Source organism: Penaeus monodon, chromosome 43, assembly GCF_015228065.2.
Source record: "Penaeus monodon isolate SGIC_2016 chromosome 43, NSTDA_Pmon_1, whole genome shotgun sequence".
Lineage (NCBI taxonomy): Eukaryota > Metazoa > Arthropoda > Malacostraca > Decapoda > Penaeidae > Penaeus > Penaeus monodon.
This window is the reverse complement of record NC_051428.1, coordinates 6,488,016-6,505,515: the sequence shown is the minus strand read 5'-3', so window position 1 is coordinate 6,505,515 and position 17,500 is coordinate 6,488,016. Positions and strand designations below refer to the sequence as shown.

At 37.4% G+C, this 17,500-nt stretch overlaps 2 protein-coding genes across 3 annotated transcripts in view; one reads left to right on the top strand and one right to left on the bottom strand.

Moving 5' to 3' along the window:
• Nucleotides 1–10,094, top strand: part of LOC119568041 (cubilin-like) — an 11,207-nt gene extending 1,113 nt beyond the window's left edge. Inside the window, exons 2-12 of one of the 2 annotated variants that reach the window (XM_037916432.1) lie at nucleotides 3,397–3,462; nucleotides 4,043–4,241; nucleotides 4,658–4,772; nucleotides 5,236–5,375; nucleotides 5,905–5,943; nucleotides 6,410–6,623; nucleotides 7,091–7,217; nucleotides 7,693–7,723; nucleotides 8,009–8,225; nucleotides 8,684–8,811; nucleotides 9,318–10,094. In XM_037916432.1, coding sequence (XP_037772360.1) covers nucleotides 3,406–3,462; nucleotides 4,043–4,241; nucleotides 4,658–4,772; nucleotides 5,236–5,375; nucleotides 5,905–5,943; nucleotides 6,410–6,623; nucleotides 7,091–7,217; nucleotides 7,693–7,723; nucleotides 8,009–8,225; nucleotides 8,684–8,810 — 1,266 coding nt within the window. In that variant the 5' untranslated portion in view covers nucleotides 3,397–3,405 and the 3' untranslated portion in view covers nucleotide 8,811; nucleotides 9,318–10,094. Of the gene's footprint in view, nucleotides 1–3,396; nucleotides 3,463–4,039; nucleotides 4,242–4,657; nucleotides 4,773–5,235; nucleotides 5,376–5,904; nucleotides 5,944–6,409; nucleotides 6,624–7,090; nucleotides 7,218–7,692; nucleotides 7,724–8,008; nucleotides 8,226–8,683; nucleotides 8,812–9,317 lie in introns of both variants that reach the window. The other variant, XM_037916431.1, reaches the window with a different exon arrangement.
• Nucleotides 787–1,842, bottom strand: LOC119568265. The gene is made up of 2 exons (XM_037916723.1): nucleotides 1,570–1,842; nucleotides 787–1,488 (listed from the first exon to the last, which is right to left on the bottom strand). The coding sequence occupies exons 1-2, from the start codon at nucleotides 1,840–1,842 to the stop codon at nucleotides 787–789; spliced, it is 975 nt and encodes a 324-aa protein (XP_037772651.1).
• Nucleotides 10,095–17,500: the final 7,406 nt, after the last annotated feature.

Genomic DNA, 17,500 nt, shown 5'->3' with positions numbered 1-17,500 from the left:
GATGTTTCTCCCTCATATCTTTTTGAACAACATCCTTCCATCTGGTCTTAGGCCTTCCTCTTGGTCTGTTTCCCTCTATTTCCATTTCCATTGCCTGTCTTCCCACATGATCTTCGTTTCTTCTCTGGTCTGACCACAGACTTATGTACCATTCCCTTCAACTTTATGGGCACTCCCTTGTCGCAGATCACTCCCGAAACCTTTCTCCAATTATTCCAACCACATTGAATTCGGTGTTTAATCTCTCTTCCCATGCTGCCATCTTCCTCAACCATCGCTCCCAAATACTTAAAGTGGTCCACTCTCTTCAGGTTCAATTCATCTATTTGTATCGTTGACTGTTGATCTCCTGTGTCCATTGTGAAATACTCTGTCTGTTTCCTGCTTATCTTCAGCTCTCTACTCTCCAGTGCAGTTCTCCATCTTTCCATCTTTCTCTGTAGCTCCTACTTCGTCTCCGCCACCAACACGATGTCATCGGCATACAGTATGCACCATGGTGGCTCTTCAAGCACTTCCTCTATCATTATATCATAACCACATTGAACAGTATTGGGCCGAGGGCCGAGCCTTGGCGCAAGCCAACCTTAACCCCAAACCCATCTGTCATTCCTACTGTGCATCGGACCTTGGTGATAACATTCTTATAAGTCTCTTGAATCATTCTCACGTATTTCTCCGTCCCTCCTCGCTTGCGCATACATCTCCACACTTCCTGTCTCGGCACTCTATCATAAGCTTTCTCTAGGTCTATAAACAACACGTGTAACGTGTTGTTCTATAGACCTAGACACGTGTAAGGCAGAATATCCCGTCCACCGTTCCTGCTCCTTTCATGAAGCCCAGTTGTTGTCTTCCAATAAACGCTTCCTGTCTTATTCGGCCATCTGTTATTCTTTCTAATAGTTTCAAAGTATGTGACATTAGTTTCATGCCTCTATAATTTTCACAATTTTGGACATCTTTTCTCTTAAATTTTGGACATCTCCTTTCTCTCTGAAAATCGGTATTAATATGCTTTCTTTCCATACTGTCGGGATATTCATCCATCACCTTCCCCATCAGCATCCAAAACACGTCAATGCCTTCCTCTCCCATCGCTTTCCAGGCTTCTATGGGGACGCCGTCTGGTCCCGTGGCTTTCCCGTTTTTCATCTTCTTCAGCGCCTGTTGCACCTCTATCCTTGATATTTCCAAGACTGCACCCTGGTTAGCGTCCCCATCACCTCTGATCAGCCGTTCATTTTCCTCGTTCAGGAATTTAGAGAAATATTGTTCCCATCTCTTGATTTTGCCTTGTTCTGTTCTAATGATATTTCCATTCTCATCTTTCGTTTGCCTAATATGCACGATATGTTTTGTGCTTTTATTCCTTGTCTTCGCCAGTTGAAAAACCTTTCCCTGTCCTTCCTTGCTGTCTAGATCTTTATACAACTGATCGTGAGCCCTGCTCTTAGCTATTGCCACTGCTCTCTTTGCCTCTTTATTCTTGGTCTTATATTCTTTTTTATTTCTCTCGGATAAGGAGATTTCCGATTTCTTCTTAGCCTCCTTCTTCTCCGTTATTGCCTGTTGTACTTCATCATTGAACCACCAAGTTTCTTTATCTTTCCTGATCTTTCCACTAGTTTCTCCTAAAATCTCTTTTCCTGCTCGTATCACAAATTCTGCTGCTTCATTCCCCCAGGAGTTTAGATCTTCAATTTCTTGGCTAATTTGCCCGAGTACTCTCTCTTTGAACTCTTCTTTCTTCTCCTGATCCTTCAATCTATGCCATTTGACCTTCTTAGGTCCAGGTTTCGGTGTGCTATGCACTCGGGATACCTTGATGTTCAAATCCATCACGACCAGTCGGTGTTGCCTTACAGTTTATTATCTCAACCATATTTCTCCTACGATATAAGAGGTAGTCTATTTGGCTAACTCTTCCGTCACTCTTGTACGTGATAAGATGTTCTTGTCGTTTCGTAAAAATAGTGTTACTGATAACCATATCGTTAGAGATGGCAAAATCAATAACACGTTCTCCATCCTCATTTCCCTGGCCATAACACATCCCTCCGTGCACTCGGCTGATAACACCGGATCCTCTCCCAACACGCCCATTTAAGTCTCCACCGATAACACATCTTTCGTCTTCAGCTTCTTCTTCTTTTTCTTAGCTTTATCCCATTTTTATATGGGGTCGCCATGATGATTTGGTTCTGGCAGATATCTTTTATGGCCGGATGCTCTTCCTGACGCCAATCCTTCTCCACTCACTCGGGCCCGGGACCGAGGGCTGTCTTGCCTACCCAGTGGCTAGGTGGGCAATCGAGGTGAATTTTTTTGCCCAAGGGAACAACGCGCCGGCCGGTGACTCGAACGAACTCAGATTTGCCGTCGTGACAATCTTGAGTTCGATGCTCTAACCACTCGGCTACCGCGGCCTCAATCCCATTCTTATATGGGGTTGCCATGATGATTTGGTTCTGGCAGATATCTTTTATGGCTGGATGCCCTTCCTGACGCCATCTTTCGTCTTCAGCACTCTTCTCAAATTCATCCTGTAGTGTTATCCAAACTCATCCCTTTTCATCATCGGTGCAACCCGTCTGAGGGGCGTACACATTAAATACGCTGATCTCAAACTCCTCAAGAGCCAGCTTTATCCATAAAATTCTATCATTTTTTCTATTAACTTCCACAACTGCACTCTTAAATTTTTCCGACACTATTATTCCAACACCATTTCTTTTGTCCAAATTTGCACTTCCATAGATTAACTTGTATCCGTCTCCCAACTCTTTCGACTTATTGCCACTCCATCTAGTTTCCTGCACACACATAATGTCCACTTTCCTTCCCCACATCAACTCCGCCAATGCTCTTCCTCGGCCAGTCATCATCATCATCAATAACGGTATGCTCATGTTTGAGCAGCCGTGGACCTCTCCACATCCTTCGCCACTCAACTCGATCTTGCGCTTTTCTTTCCGCTTGTACCATCGTCAGCCCGCAAATATCTTTGATGTTGTTGCTCAGTCTTGTCTTCGGTTTGCCTCTTCCTCTGTTGTGTGTGTGTAGTGGCATCCTAGCATTGGAGTCATACTTCGAATATGGGTGGATGCCCTTCCTAAGCCCAACCCTCTCCATTTATCCGGGCTTGGGACCGGCAGCGCGTTGAGCTGGCTTGCTCCCCCAGTGGCTGGATTAGCTTCGCTTATTTAACTAGATCTCTACAATTCACAAGTCAAAAAAGTAAAAGTTAGAAAACCATCATTATACCACCTTTTCTTTGCAGAGAACAACAACAAAAGAATTTCGTTAATGCAACCGACTCTCGCTGTGGAAGGAATAATTAAAGAAGAAATGAAATAATAACCATCCAAGCATTTTTTTCTTTTTCTTTTACAGATAGACAAGATGGCTGGGTTAAAAATGCTCCTTCTGGCAGCAGTCCTCTTTCTGGGCGGAGCGAAGGTGGGTGGTGGGCGGGTGGGCCGGGCGGTGGGCGGGCGGGCCGGGTGGTGGGCTGGTGAATGGGATGGTGGGTGGGTGGTGACTGAGTGGGTAGTGGTGGGTGGGAGGCTGGGTGGGCAGGAGGGCAACAGCTATCAGAGTAGGTCGCCAAAGGTACGTGTCGGGGAGAGATGAATGAGGGGGATTGTCTCCATTTTTTTCCATTTCAAAACACACACACACACACACACACACACACACACACATATATATATATATATATATATATATATATATATATATATATATATATATTGTTCTTGTGTGTGTGTGTGTGTGTGTGTGTGTGTGTGTGTGTGTGTGTGTGTGTGTGTGTGTGCTTTGTGTGTTGTGTGTGTGTGTGTGTGTGTGTGTGTGTGTGTGTGTGTGTGTGTGTGTGTGTGTGTGTGTGTGTGTGTGTGTGTGTGTGTGTGTGTGTGTGTGTGGTGTGGTGTGGTGTGTGTGTGTGCACGTATGAGCGTATGTATCTACAGGCATATGCGCCTACATATACCACATCACACCGAACTCCCATCGCCCTCCTCTGGCGCAACCTCAGCAGGTGGCCGCTGGCACTTCCCGCTCGCAGCAGTGCCGCGCAGACGGAGGCCGCTGCGTGTCCGCCGGGAGCTGCCGCTCGCCCTCGGTGGCGGCGTCGGCCTGCGGGGGCGCCGGGGGCGCCGTGTGCTGCAACCCCTCGGGCTCGGACGCCTTCGCTCGGGCCCTGGAGCTCGACGGCTTCGAGGTCGGCTTGAGAGTCAGTGAGTCGGTCCCGCCTTTGGTCTTCTATTTTCCTTTGTCTGTTTGGTTTACTGCTCTTGTACGTTCGGTTTCTCTCCATTTTTCAGTCTCTCTTCTCTCTCTCTCTCTCTCTCTCTCTCTCTCGCTCTCTCTTTCTCTCTCTCTCTCTCCCTCTCTCCTTTTCCTTCTCCCTCTTCCTCTCCCCCAATCTCCCCCAGTCCCTTGCCCTCCCTCTCTCTCTCTATCTATCTCCTCCTTCTCCCTTTCCCTCTCTCCCCATCTCTCCCACCCACTCCCACTCCCCCTCTCCCTCTGCCACTCTCTTAACCCAAGCACTCCCTATGAAAAACAAAGTAATAAGAGGAAATAAAAAAAAAACACCAAAAAGACTTAAAAACGCAGCAGCTCTCCACAACCGGCTTTCCTCTCCCGCCAGACCCTTGTAGCAACAGAAAATGCCTCAACTGGTACCGGGGAGAGTGGCTGACAGACCCGGCCACCTGCACGGACAAGCGGCGGCTGGTCAACTTCTGCGAGACGACTAACCAATGGTACAAAAGGGGGCAGTTTTTTATTGGCGAAATGTGCTAAATAAATGAGAGTTTTCTATTTAATATAATTGGCTTTTCTTATTGGGGGAACAGGGGGTGGGAGTAAATGAACAAATTTGGTCTAGGATTTATTATCGTTGTTATCGTTATTTGTATTATTATTGTTATTTTGGGGGGAGTGAGACGAACTTTTTATTTTATTCATTATTATCATTTTTTAACAACTAATCCTCTCTCCCTCGTTCGCAAAAGCAATAATACATTTCTTCATTCTCTCTCTCTCACTCACTCTGTATCTTTCTACTCCCTCCCTCCCTCTCTCTTTCCCACTCTCTCTCTCCCTCTCTTTCCCACTCTCCCTCCCCCTCTCTCTTTCCCACTCTCTCCCTCTCTTTATCTCCCTCCCTCCCTCCCTCCCTCCCTCTCTACCTCTTCTCTCCTCTCCTTTTCCTTTTCTCTCCAGGTGCTGCGCTCCTCCCTGCAGAAGGAAGTCGCGATGCCGCAGGAAGAAGGGATACTGCGTGCCGAGGAAGTCCATGTGTCCCAGTGGCAGGACGAGGCGCAGGCTGTGTGGGGGGAGGATGTGCTTCTGCTGTCTGCCAGGTGAGATGAGAAAAGGAATATGAAAACAAGGAAAATGGAAAAAAAAATGAAAAAAACGAAAATAAATAAAAATTAAAATGATTAAAATGAAAAAGGATATGAAGAAAAACAAATAAAATGAAAGGAAAATAAAAAAGAATTAAATTCTTAAAAAAAGAAAAAAAATTAGAAAATGAAAACAGGTCGGAAATTAGAAAAAAAGGGGAGGGCAATGGAAAGAAAATAAAAAACAAAAATGAGAAAAATGAGAAAAGACAATGAAAGAAAGAAAAAAGAAAAAAAAGAGAATGAAAAATAAAGAAAATGAAAATGAGAAAGAAAATACTTAATTCTTTAATGATATGTGCAAAGTCAGATTAATGTTATTCGCCTCAGAGTAATGAAACGATAAAAACACACTTCGCAGACAGAAAAAAAAATAGCTCTTTAAGGTAATTGAAGAAACAAAAGTCATCTTAGAAGTAATTATGCCTATATGAGAATGTTTCCTACTGAAAGTAATCTATAATGCCACTCTCGCTATCAACAGAATGGCCGGTTCCGTCTTGCCCTTGCCCCCAGAACAGAGGTGAGTATCAAACACTTTCATCATTCAGTATCAATCTCATTTTGTTACCATTTTACCTCTTGGTATTTCAAAATCAGTTTCTGACCATCGCCTTCAGGATGCTCTATTAATGAACTCTAGAGCTTTCGATCCATGGAATGTTATTGACTGGTGTAGTCTATAGGGTTGATGATTGGATATCATTATTTTTTTAAATACCATCTCTAGTTTTGTGTATCACCCTGTATGGTCATGTGAAGGACTGTATCTGTGTGCTCAATATAATATCAAGAATCCCATACAAAGCTGTTTATAAGGGACATTTTTTACCATTATTGTTTTAACAGTATTATCATTATCATCAACTTCATCATCATTACCATCATCGTCATTATCATATCATCACCATAATGATAATCATTATCAACAATTTACTTATCCATCTTTATCTATTTCATCTCTCAATCATTCTCTCCACGTATACCAGTATCGGTGTGTGAGCCGACAGGCACCTATTCCCTTGCTGAGGGCAGTTGCGTTCAAGTCCACAGCCCTGGCTACCCTTACCCCTATGACAACGACGCGTCATGTTCCCTTAGTGTTGTGGCTCCGAGTTACTGCAGAATTATCGTGGAGTACTGTCAGGTGGAGCTGGAAAGGTGCCCTTATGATTATGTGAATGTCACCGATGGCGTAACCAGGTGAGGTGTATTGGATAAAAAAAAGGTGGAAAGTGGTTGTAATTCTGCCTGTGTATGTTCTGGGGGAATTGTGTGTGTGTGTGTGTGTGTGTGTGTGTGTGTGTGTGTGTGTGTGTGTGTGTGTGTGTGTGTGTGTGTGTGTGTGTGTGTGTGTGTGTGTGAGTGCTATATATTTATATATGGATAGATAGATGGGTATATTGATGAATAGACATATAGATATGAATATTATATATATATATATATATATATATATATATATATATATATATATATATATATACTGTATATATACATTAATAGACAGACAGACAGAGATATTTGGACAAGCAAACAGACAGCCAAATAGACAATTAAACAAATAAATACACATATACTCCACAATCGCCAGACCTACACTTTTCACAAAAACTAACCACCCACATTTCTCCCTGTATTTTTCCCTCTGGATACTGACAACGCAACAGCAACTCGTACTGCGGGACCGCTAACCCAGTTGGCTTCACTTCAGCCGCTAACACTGTCGACTTCAGTTTCTTCTCGGATTCCAGCCAAGTAAACAGAGGTTTCCAGGCTTCTCTCTCTACCACCTGCGTGAGTATAGGATATACTCTTCGTGACTGTGGAAAAGAGCGTTTTTTTTCAATCTATTTAATATACTTAGGAATATGCGTGATTCGATTTGGTTTATGTTTATGGGGATGGAGTACCTAAAGTTTGGTAGTTTGTAGTTTGTCATATTGGAAGGATGAGATGAATAAGTGATTTTTCTCTTGTGATTACATATTATTTTGATAATTTTTATGATTATTATTTGTCAGTTCTATAAACAGTGCTTCAGGGTTTAACGCTTTCTCTCTCGCTCTTCCTTCCGTACTCTCTCATTTTTTATTCCCCATCTTCCTCTCTCTCTCTCTCTCTTTCTCTCTCTCTCTCTCTCTCTCTCTCTCTCTCTCTCTCTCTCTCTTTCTCGCTCGCTCTTTCTCTTCCCCCCTTTTTTTTTTTTTTTTTTTGCTTGTTTTTTTTTTTTTTTTTGTTCTTTTGCTTACATTCTCTTTTCTTTTTGCAGTTCGACTGTACTCAGGGACCGACTTATGCGGGTTCGTGCAGCTGCTTCGGTTCACTCTTCTTGTTTATATGTGTATATCAGTGTGCAAGTGTGTGCAAGTGTGTGTGTGTGTGTGTGTGTGTGTGTGTGTGTGTGTGTGTGTGTGTGTGTGTGTGTGCATGCGTGCATGTTTGTGTGTGTATATTTTATGTGTTTGTGTACACCTATACATACACGCGATTGCATCTACATGCACGTATTTGAATTAAATGCTGCACACATACACTTCCCTCTCACTCTTACCGTGCAATACCACCACCCCCCCTCTCCATTGCAGTATGCAGCGACACCGCCATTACCTCGAGCACTGGCGGTCTGATCAACTCCCCCGGGTATCCAGGCACTTACCCGACCTTCGTGGACTGCACCCTCACCATCAGCGCTCCTGCTGGATCCACCATTAGATTCGAGTATTTGGCGTTCCATTTGGAAGGAAGTCCACCGACGTGCGGGTTCGACTACTTCCAGATCTACGACACGTCTCTTCCGTCAACGTAAGATGAAATGATAAGCATTTGTTTCAGTTATTTATTTATTCATTATCATTACTCCTACTATTATTGTTATTCTTTAGTTGTAATAAAATGTAGAAAATGAAATATATTGAAGACAATGATGGAAATAGGAAATGAAATTTGTGACGAAATATGGCAACGTATGCAGAGAATTGTAACAATTATATTTAAATGAAACATATGGAATGTAATGGAATATACTGATATGCGTAATGAAATATGGTTATGTATTTAGTGAAATATAATATCTCTAATGAAATACAATAATACAGTTGATAATATATATATATATATATATATATATATATATATATATATATATATATATATACTAAAGTTAATATACGTATTGGTGAATGGTATCACCTATCAGTGCCCTCGTCCTCTCGCGCATTTCCTTCTCGTTCTCAATCTAAGCACATTTCCGCTACGAACAGGACCAAATACTGTGGAACTACCTTGCCCACCTTCACGACCTCTTCAACAAACGCAGTGACGATCGTATTCTCTTCCGATAAGTCTGAAGTCTTCACTGGATTCTCGATCTGCTTCACGGTAATATAAGGTGAGTTGTGGTCGAAAACTCTTATTCGGACACGGTTCGAATGCTGTTTCGAACGTCCCTTGTTGTTTAGGTTTGAAGGGTTTCGAAGCATCATTCACGGGATGAGGCTGTAGTAATGGGTGGTCAAAACTCTTATTCGGACACGATTTTTGTCTCGAACGTCCGAACAATATGGTCCCTGCTTAGGTTTGAAGGATTTTGAAGATTCACTCTTCTTATGCGCGAATGTAAATTATCTTTAGCGTATTTATTTTCCATATTAAAATTTTTTAAATATGCGAATCGTGAGTTTCGATTCTTGTATTCGAAACACACGACCTTGGTACGACGGTTCACGCATGCACAATACTATAAAAAATGGAAATGCACACACACACACACACACACACACACACACACACACACACACACACACACACACACGTCAACACTCATACCTGAAATTGTTAAAATGGAATGAAACAGGAATGTAAATCGGAGAACTAAAATATATATCTTTTTTTCAGACCTTGGGCTGACTGTTGAACTCCCTTACCCTATAATGGCTATCGACGAACAACGAACCACAAACAATTCTTGCAAAAAAAAATCTTCACGAAATGCTTCCAAAATGGAGAAAATGAGAAAATAAGAATCGGTAAATGACGCGGATCGGTATTTTAGGAAACTCAAGTCATTCAGGATGCCCGGTTTCAGTTCGTCGAATGTAATCTTTGCTTCTCTTGATAAATCATAGAGGAAAGCACATAATTTCCCTCATTATACTTTCGTTAACTTTGAAGAAGCATTTTCTTGATATCACACTTTTCTTGATACATCATCCACGTAACATATCCATTCTGTCTTTGACTTAATATTGATATTAATATTGATATCCTCCACTTTTCCCTATATAACCCAAGTAACTTTTCATTATATCTTAACCTTAGGACTGAAAAATAACTTACCTGATTATTCAACTTCCCTCAATGTATCACCCATGTAACTTTATAGTGTAACTTTGCACTGTGTCTTTACCTTATTACCGAACGAGTATTTTTCTTGATGCTCAATTTTCCTGCTTTCTGATCATTACACAATAAATAGGTTGTAGCCATCTTAGGGTATACTAGCCCATGTGTGGTCGGTTTTCTTGTGTACGCATCACTACCACACAGAACCATTATATGCATATTTATTTTACTGGCAGTTACACTTATGTATGAATCTTGTACTATGGCATATGACCTTGGTGTACATTTGCCTTATATGGTACTGAATAAAGTTTTTATCGGCATATTAAATTGTTGTTTTGTGTGCCATACACATAAGCAAGCAAATTTATAATCATACATGCACGTACAGAAACACCTATGCAAACACTCAGACACTCGCTTACTGACATCCAAATATAATACTATTTACAGAATTGCATGGGTATTATTAATATCATTATTATTACCATTATTGTTGTTGAAGTTTTTATCATCATCATCATCATCATCATTATTAGTATTAGTAGAAGTAGTAGTATCATTATTATAATGATTGTTACTATCATTATCGTTATCATTATTATTATTATAGGTATTATTATTTTCATTATCCTGACAATGATAATGATATTACCAATAATGGTATGTATAATGCTAATGATAATAATACTATTAAATAATAATATTAGTCATGATGATGATGATAATGATAATAATAATGATAATGATAATAATAACGATAGTAATAATAATAATAATAATAATAATAATAATAATAATAATAATAATAATAATAATAATGGTAATAATAATAAAGATAAAGATAAAGGTAATTGTAGCGGCGTAGACTCAGCAAATCTCAACGTGTCTGGCTGAGTTCGGGCTCAACCGAGAATAAAAGGGTTTTGTTCAGGAAAAGATTTGTCTGCAGTGAACAGATGTAAGGTTCCAGGCCTACGGCACGCTGCCACCGTGTGTGTTGTGTATGAGAGTGTGAATGTTGCATAAGAGAAGGGTGGAAGGAAAATGCAGAATATATGTGCTGAATGTTGGATGTGAAAATGTGTAAATCTGTAAAGGGAGATAACGTAGGCTAAGCGCCTGCGTGGACGTGATCATTTTCCCCTTCGGTTTGAGCATCCACCTGCTGGAAGAGGAAACCCAGGTATGGCAAAGCTTGTGGTCTGTTCTAGAATATCTGCTTAACATGCTCCGATTCATATAGCCTTTTTCGAACGTTTCAGTAGTTGCGAGATATCAGAGTAACCAGCAATGTGCTATTTAGGAGACCCCAGTCCGAGAAAGTTTTAAACATTCAGCCGTGGTCAGAACCAGAACTTAGAGGTAGTAATTATCATTTATTTTTCTGGCTGGGACTGAGTACAGCTCTACGATGGTACGAGGTTTATTTAACGAGCAAATTGCACTCATTAGGGAGTTCTACAGATAATTCAATGACGAAAGTAGATAAAGATATGTGCATCACCATTATATCACAGCGAGGGTAATGCACATTAAAACCAACACCAGATGTTCTTAAAGATACCAGATAAACTTGTACTCACCCCTAAGTTGGCGTCCCAACTCCATTAAGTGTTTTTGCCCAGGGAGTCAGCACAAAAACTGGGATCCTTAAGTTAATGAAGTTAATCTATACACCCAGAATGGTGATTAACTTTGAAAAATTGGAGAGAAAAATTAATGCTGACAAACTCTAAAAAAGAATTATAGATTTAAAAATGCAGTGTAAGAAATAATTTAGCGACGAAAGTCAAGTAAAATGGAAAATAACACCAAAGGGCACAGATCACGAAGACTGCCTGTACACCCACAAGGTCAGACAGGAATCAGCCGAGACAACACATCGAGAAAAAGTAAAAAAAAGTTCTTTCTCCCAGGCGGTACGGATCCTTAAGCTGAGAGGAAAGAAAACAAAGCGATAACTTAGTTGTTAAGGTTGGTGGCAAGACTGGAGGTACGGATCCTCAAGAAAGTGTTCCTCTATATCACTTAGTCTTTCTAGGCTCTCTAACTCCTGGATTTCACAAAGTACTGATCTGGCATGTCACACCAAAAGAGACCAGGTGTCTCCTACATGCAACCTTAAATAACACTTCATTTTGGTGACACACGAATTCAACAATCCTGGCACGAAGCGAGGTAAATCCAAGAGAGCACAGGTCTAATAACACTAAGAGCAGAACCACCGGACAGGGCAAAAGTTCTTATACCCCGAAATAGAGCCCCAGGCCATGCCTTTGGCATAGAGCGAAAAGAAGAAAATACGCAAAGTACCGGAAGACCAACCCGATAGTTCGACAGTCCAAAGGACCCAAACAACCATTAAGTGAGTGAGAGAGAGAGAGAGAGAGAGAGAGAGAGAGAGAGAGAGAGAGAGAGAGAGAGAGAGAGAGAGAGAGAGAGAGAGAGAGAATGTGACGACCATTTCTCCCTTCAGGAGTTGTTATGACACTTTGGAAACATCACTGAAGAGAAAAGGGAGAAAGGACAATAGAAAATGAGAAATAAGGGAAAGAATGCTAATGAAAACTGATAATACACAGTTTAAGTGAAAACTCTGCATTCCGGACTGTACATATTTTCAGTATTCGACTTTGAAAATAAACAAATCTTTATTTTTCTTGGCGACTTCAACGCCATGCAAGTAATTAGCTTTGGTTTTAAATGAGTTCTATGGTCATAAAAATAACCACATTAACTCTAGTGGCGTTGGTTATGAAGTCACTCTCGAGCCGGGAGGCGCAGATGACGGGGGATGCACCAGCCTCGTGCGGGTGCGCACCCGATTCTTGAAAAAAGCGAGGACTTTATAGTACGCTCCAGACTAGAGGGCGAGGATGCAAGGCGGGCGAGGACCAGCATCCAGGCGGGTGTGCTGTACTCAACACGCCAGCTTGTGGAGCGGATAGCCCAGAATCTTAATGGGGGGGGGGGGTATTGCGAAGTGATGGCGCACTCAAGCCGAGAGGGCGAGTTGCAAGACGATCGAGGCGGCAGCATCTCGCGGGTGAATAGTGAGTGCGCCCGCTTCTTTAGCGGAAATGGAGCCCGAGACGCCTCGTCCAGGACAAAGGCAGCATCACAGGGTTCCCACACCATTTATTCCTCCTCGGGACATAGGCGGGGACCAGGGCTAATGAGACCACTTCACCTACCCAGTGTCCAAAACAGGGCCTGACGCAGCACGCGCTGGAAGCCGATGTATTGGTTGAGTCGGCATTCGGTAGTCCAAGAGGGTCTTATATATATATATATATATATATATATATATATATATATATATATATATATATATATATATATATATATATTGTGTGTGTATATATATGTATATATTATATATATATATATATATATATATATATATATATTATATATATATATATATATATATATATATATATATATATATGTATATATATATGTAGACAAGGTATGAATGAGAATGAATATCTTCACAATACAAGAGATGTATTTGACCGGTTTCGATTGCGTCTTCGTCAGAAATACATGTATTTCTGACGAAGACGCAATCGAAACCGGTCAGATACATCTCTTGTATTGTGAAGATATTTATTCTCATTCATACCTTGTCTACATTTGTCAATATGAATACGGTTCATATATATATATATATATATATATATATATATATATATATATATATATATATATATATATATATATATATACCACAATCAGGGCGCAGGACTCTTCGGTGAAGGTACCGCGTAACTTCGTGGTAGAAGAGGCAGGCATGTGGCAAGGTCAAGACTCGGCCTCAACCACATGGCGCCCGAGGAAGATGTGAGTTCGGGCAAGATCGGCCATACACTGCAATAGTATTAGCAACAATAAAAACTATAATAGTAATAGTTATTGTAATAATCATAATTATGATAATAAAGCTGATAAGGGTGATGATGATAATGATAAGGACAATGATGATAATGACACAGATAATGATATTGATGATGATAATGATACAGATAATAATGATGATGATAATGATACAGATAATGATATTAATGATGATAATGAAAATAATAATGATAAAAAATTATATTAATAATGATAATGGCAATGATAATGATAATGTTACTGATGATAATCATGCTAAAAAACAATAACAATATTAATAATAATAATGACGATGATAGTAATAATAATGATAATAATAATGATGATAATAATGATGTTAGTAATGATAGTACTAATAAAAGGAAGGAATAACAATAATAATAATAATAATAATGATAATAATAATAATATAATAAATATAATAATAATAATAATTGTTAATAATAATAATATAATATGATAATATATAATAATAATAATATAATAATAATATAATAATAACATTATATATATAATAATAATTAATATAATAATATAATATTATAATAATAATAATAATATATTAATAATAATAAAGTAATAATAATAATAGTAATAATAATAATAGTAATGATAATAATATTAATAATAGTAATACTAATAATCTTCTTCTTTTAACGGTAGGTTCATGTCTGAGCCGCCGTGGTCACAGCATGATACTTAGTTTTTTCATGGTGTGATGCTCTTGGAGTGAGTACGTGGTAGGGTCCCCAGTTCCTTTCCACGGAGAGTGCCGGTGTTACCTTTTAGGGAATCATTCTCTCTAATTATCCGGGCTTGGGACCAGCACTGACTTGGGCTGGCTTGGCCACCCAGTGGCTAGGTAGGCAATCGAGGTGAAGTTCCTTGCCCAAGGGAACAACGCGCCGGCCGGTGACTCGAACCCTCGAACTCAGATTGCCGTCGTGACAGTCATGAGTCCGATGCTCTAACCATTCGACCACCGCGGCCCAATACTAATAATAGTAATAGTAATAATGATAATAGTGATAATAATAATATTAATAATAGTGATAGTAATAATAATAATAGTAATAATAATAATAATAATAATAATAATAATAATAATAATAATAATAATGATAATAATAATAATAATAATAATAATAATAAGAAGAAGAAGAATAGTAATAAGAATAATAGCAATAATAACAATAGCAATAATAATAATAGCAATAATAATAGTAATAATAATAATATAATTAAGAATAATAGTAATAATAATAATAGTAATAATAATAATAATAATAATAATAATAATAATAATAATAGTAATAATAATAATAGTAATAATAATAATAGTAGTAATAATAATAGTAGTAATAATGATAGGGATAATGATGATGATGATGATGATGATGATGATGATGATGATGATGTTGATGACGATGATGGTAATAGTGATAATAATGGCGATAGTGATAATAACAATGATAATGATAATGATAATGATAATGATAGTATGCATCGAGGCATTAACAAAACCGAGTATTTTACTAACTCCTTGACGTTGAGCCTTTGGGTTTCTTACTTATATAAACTTGAGCTCCTTTAGTTTTTAGTTATAATCATCATGTACACGTCTTTAAGATGCATTTAAAAAGTGTACAAGTAACACTTCTTAGATGCATCTGCAAAACTCATTTCATGCTTAATGAAATCAGTTCGTAAAACATTAGTAAAAAAATCCCGCTCCTTGCGAGTCCTCATAAGATACTGAATCAAGAGCAGGGGTAAAAATGATCAGTAATCACTTGGTTCATTCTTTAGATTAATAATCCAATCAAGATGAAGCTTTAAAACAGGATCGCATTAACAATAAAACGTCGGCACGCAGAACTTCACAACACACAAGGTATCTGGTTCAGACGGAGTAGATTTCGCGCCGTTTTGGCTGCATTTTCAATGTTCGTGACGTCATGAACTGCGTCATTGTTATGTTACTGATGTTAATTATGTTAATGATAATGATAATAATATTAATAATAATAACAATAATAATAATAATAATAATAGTAATAATAATAATAATAATAATAATAATAATAATAATAATAATAATAATAATAATAATAATAATAATAATAATAATAATAATAATAATAATAATAATAATAATGATAATAATAATAATAACGATAATGATAATATGTAATCATAATAATGAAAAATATTATTATTGTTATTGTTATTATCATTATTGTCATCATTATTATCATTATTATGATAATGATAATTCAATAATCAAAACCATGTATGAGAACCGAATTTGATATTAAACAATGTAACCAGGTATAAAATAATGATAACAATAATAATAATGACAATGATAATGATAATAATACTAACAAAAATGATGATAGTAATAATAATGATATAATAATAAGAACATCGACAAGAAAACCAACAACAACAATAACAATAGCAATAACAATAACAATAATAATAACAATAGAAATAACAATGACAATAACAATAATAATAATAATAATAATAATAATAATAATAATAATAATAATAATAATTGTTATTATTATTATTTTAACAGTAATAAAACAGCAATAGTAATCATAATGATAATAATAATAATACCAGCACTACTACTACTACTGCTACTACTAATACTGATGATGAATCATCATCATAGTAATGATTATATTGATAATGATAAGAATAAGATTAATGATAATCATCATCATCATCATCATCATCATCATCGTCATCATAATAATAATAATAATAATAATAATAAATAATAATAATAATATAATGATAATGATAATAATAATAATAATAATAATAACGATAATAAGAATAATAAGAATGATAATAATGACGAAGATGATGATGATAATGATAACAATAACCATAATAATAAAAATAACCTGTGATAAACGAAAAAACATAATAGATAAAACAAATAGAATAAGCTAATAAACAAAAATGTCTAAATATTTTGAAAAAAAAAATAAAGAACGTATAAATATGTCTAAAGGCTTAAGAAACCTGAGGAAAATTCTAGCCACGAGGAAATACAATTCTGAAATTATATATTTGTATATTATTTTGGTGTCTCTGGGCGTAATGAGCGGTTGGTGATTCTAAATAAGTTGTTTGGAAGAAAACTAATTTGCATAGAAAGTGATGTATTCAAAAATCCTTTAAAACGTTATATGTTTGTTTTTGTGTGCGTTTTTTTTTTTTTTTTTTTTTTTTTTTTTTAATGCTGAGACACCATTGGTTTTACGAGAGAGAGAGAAAAAAAATGCGAATTTGAAATATAATGAGTAACAATGAACAAATGAATAAATAAAATTTTGAGAAAAGGTTTAAAACACCCCTGGTTCAGGACAGACATAAAATTTCCTTAATAAATAAGTATTATAAGTAGTTTCCTTAATAAATAAGTACCAGTATTGCCTTTTATATCCAGTGTTGAAATATCTTGACTATGAAAAAATCCTTAATTGTAGGCCTTGATCATCACACTAGACATTCAAAGTGGATTCTCTCCAAGGTTTGAAAATTATTGTTTTAGATTGATATGAAAATAAATATAAAAATTACTGTGCTTCCTGCCATCATAAAAAAAAAAAAAAAAAAAAAAAACTCCCAGAATTACATATGCCTGAAAGGTGTCCCTATTTTTCCTCCCACGAAAGAACTCGCACAAGCACTGTGTGTGTGTATTTACATATATGTGTTTATATATATGTACACACACACACACACACACACACACACACACACACACACACACATACATACATACATTTATATATATATATATATAT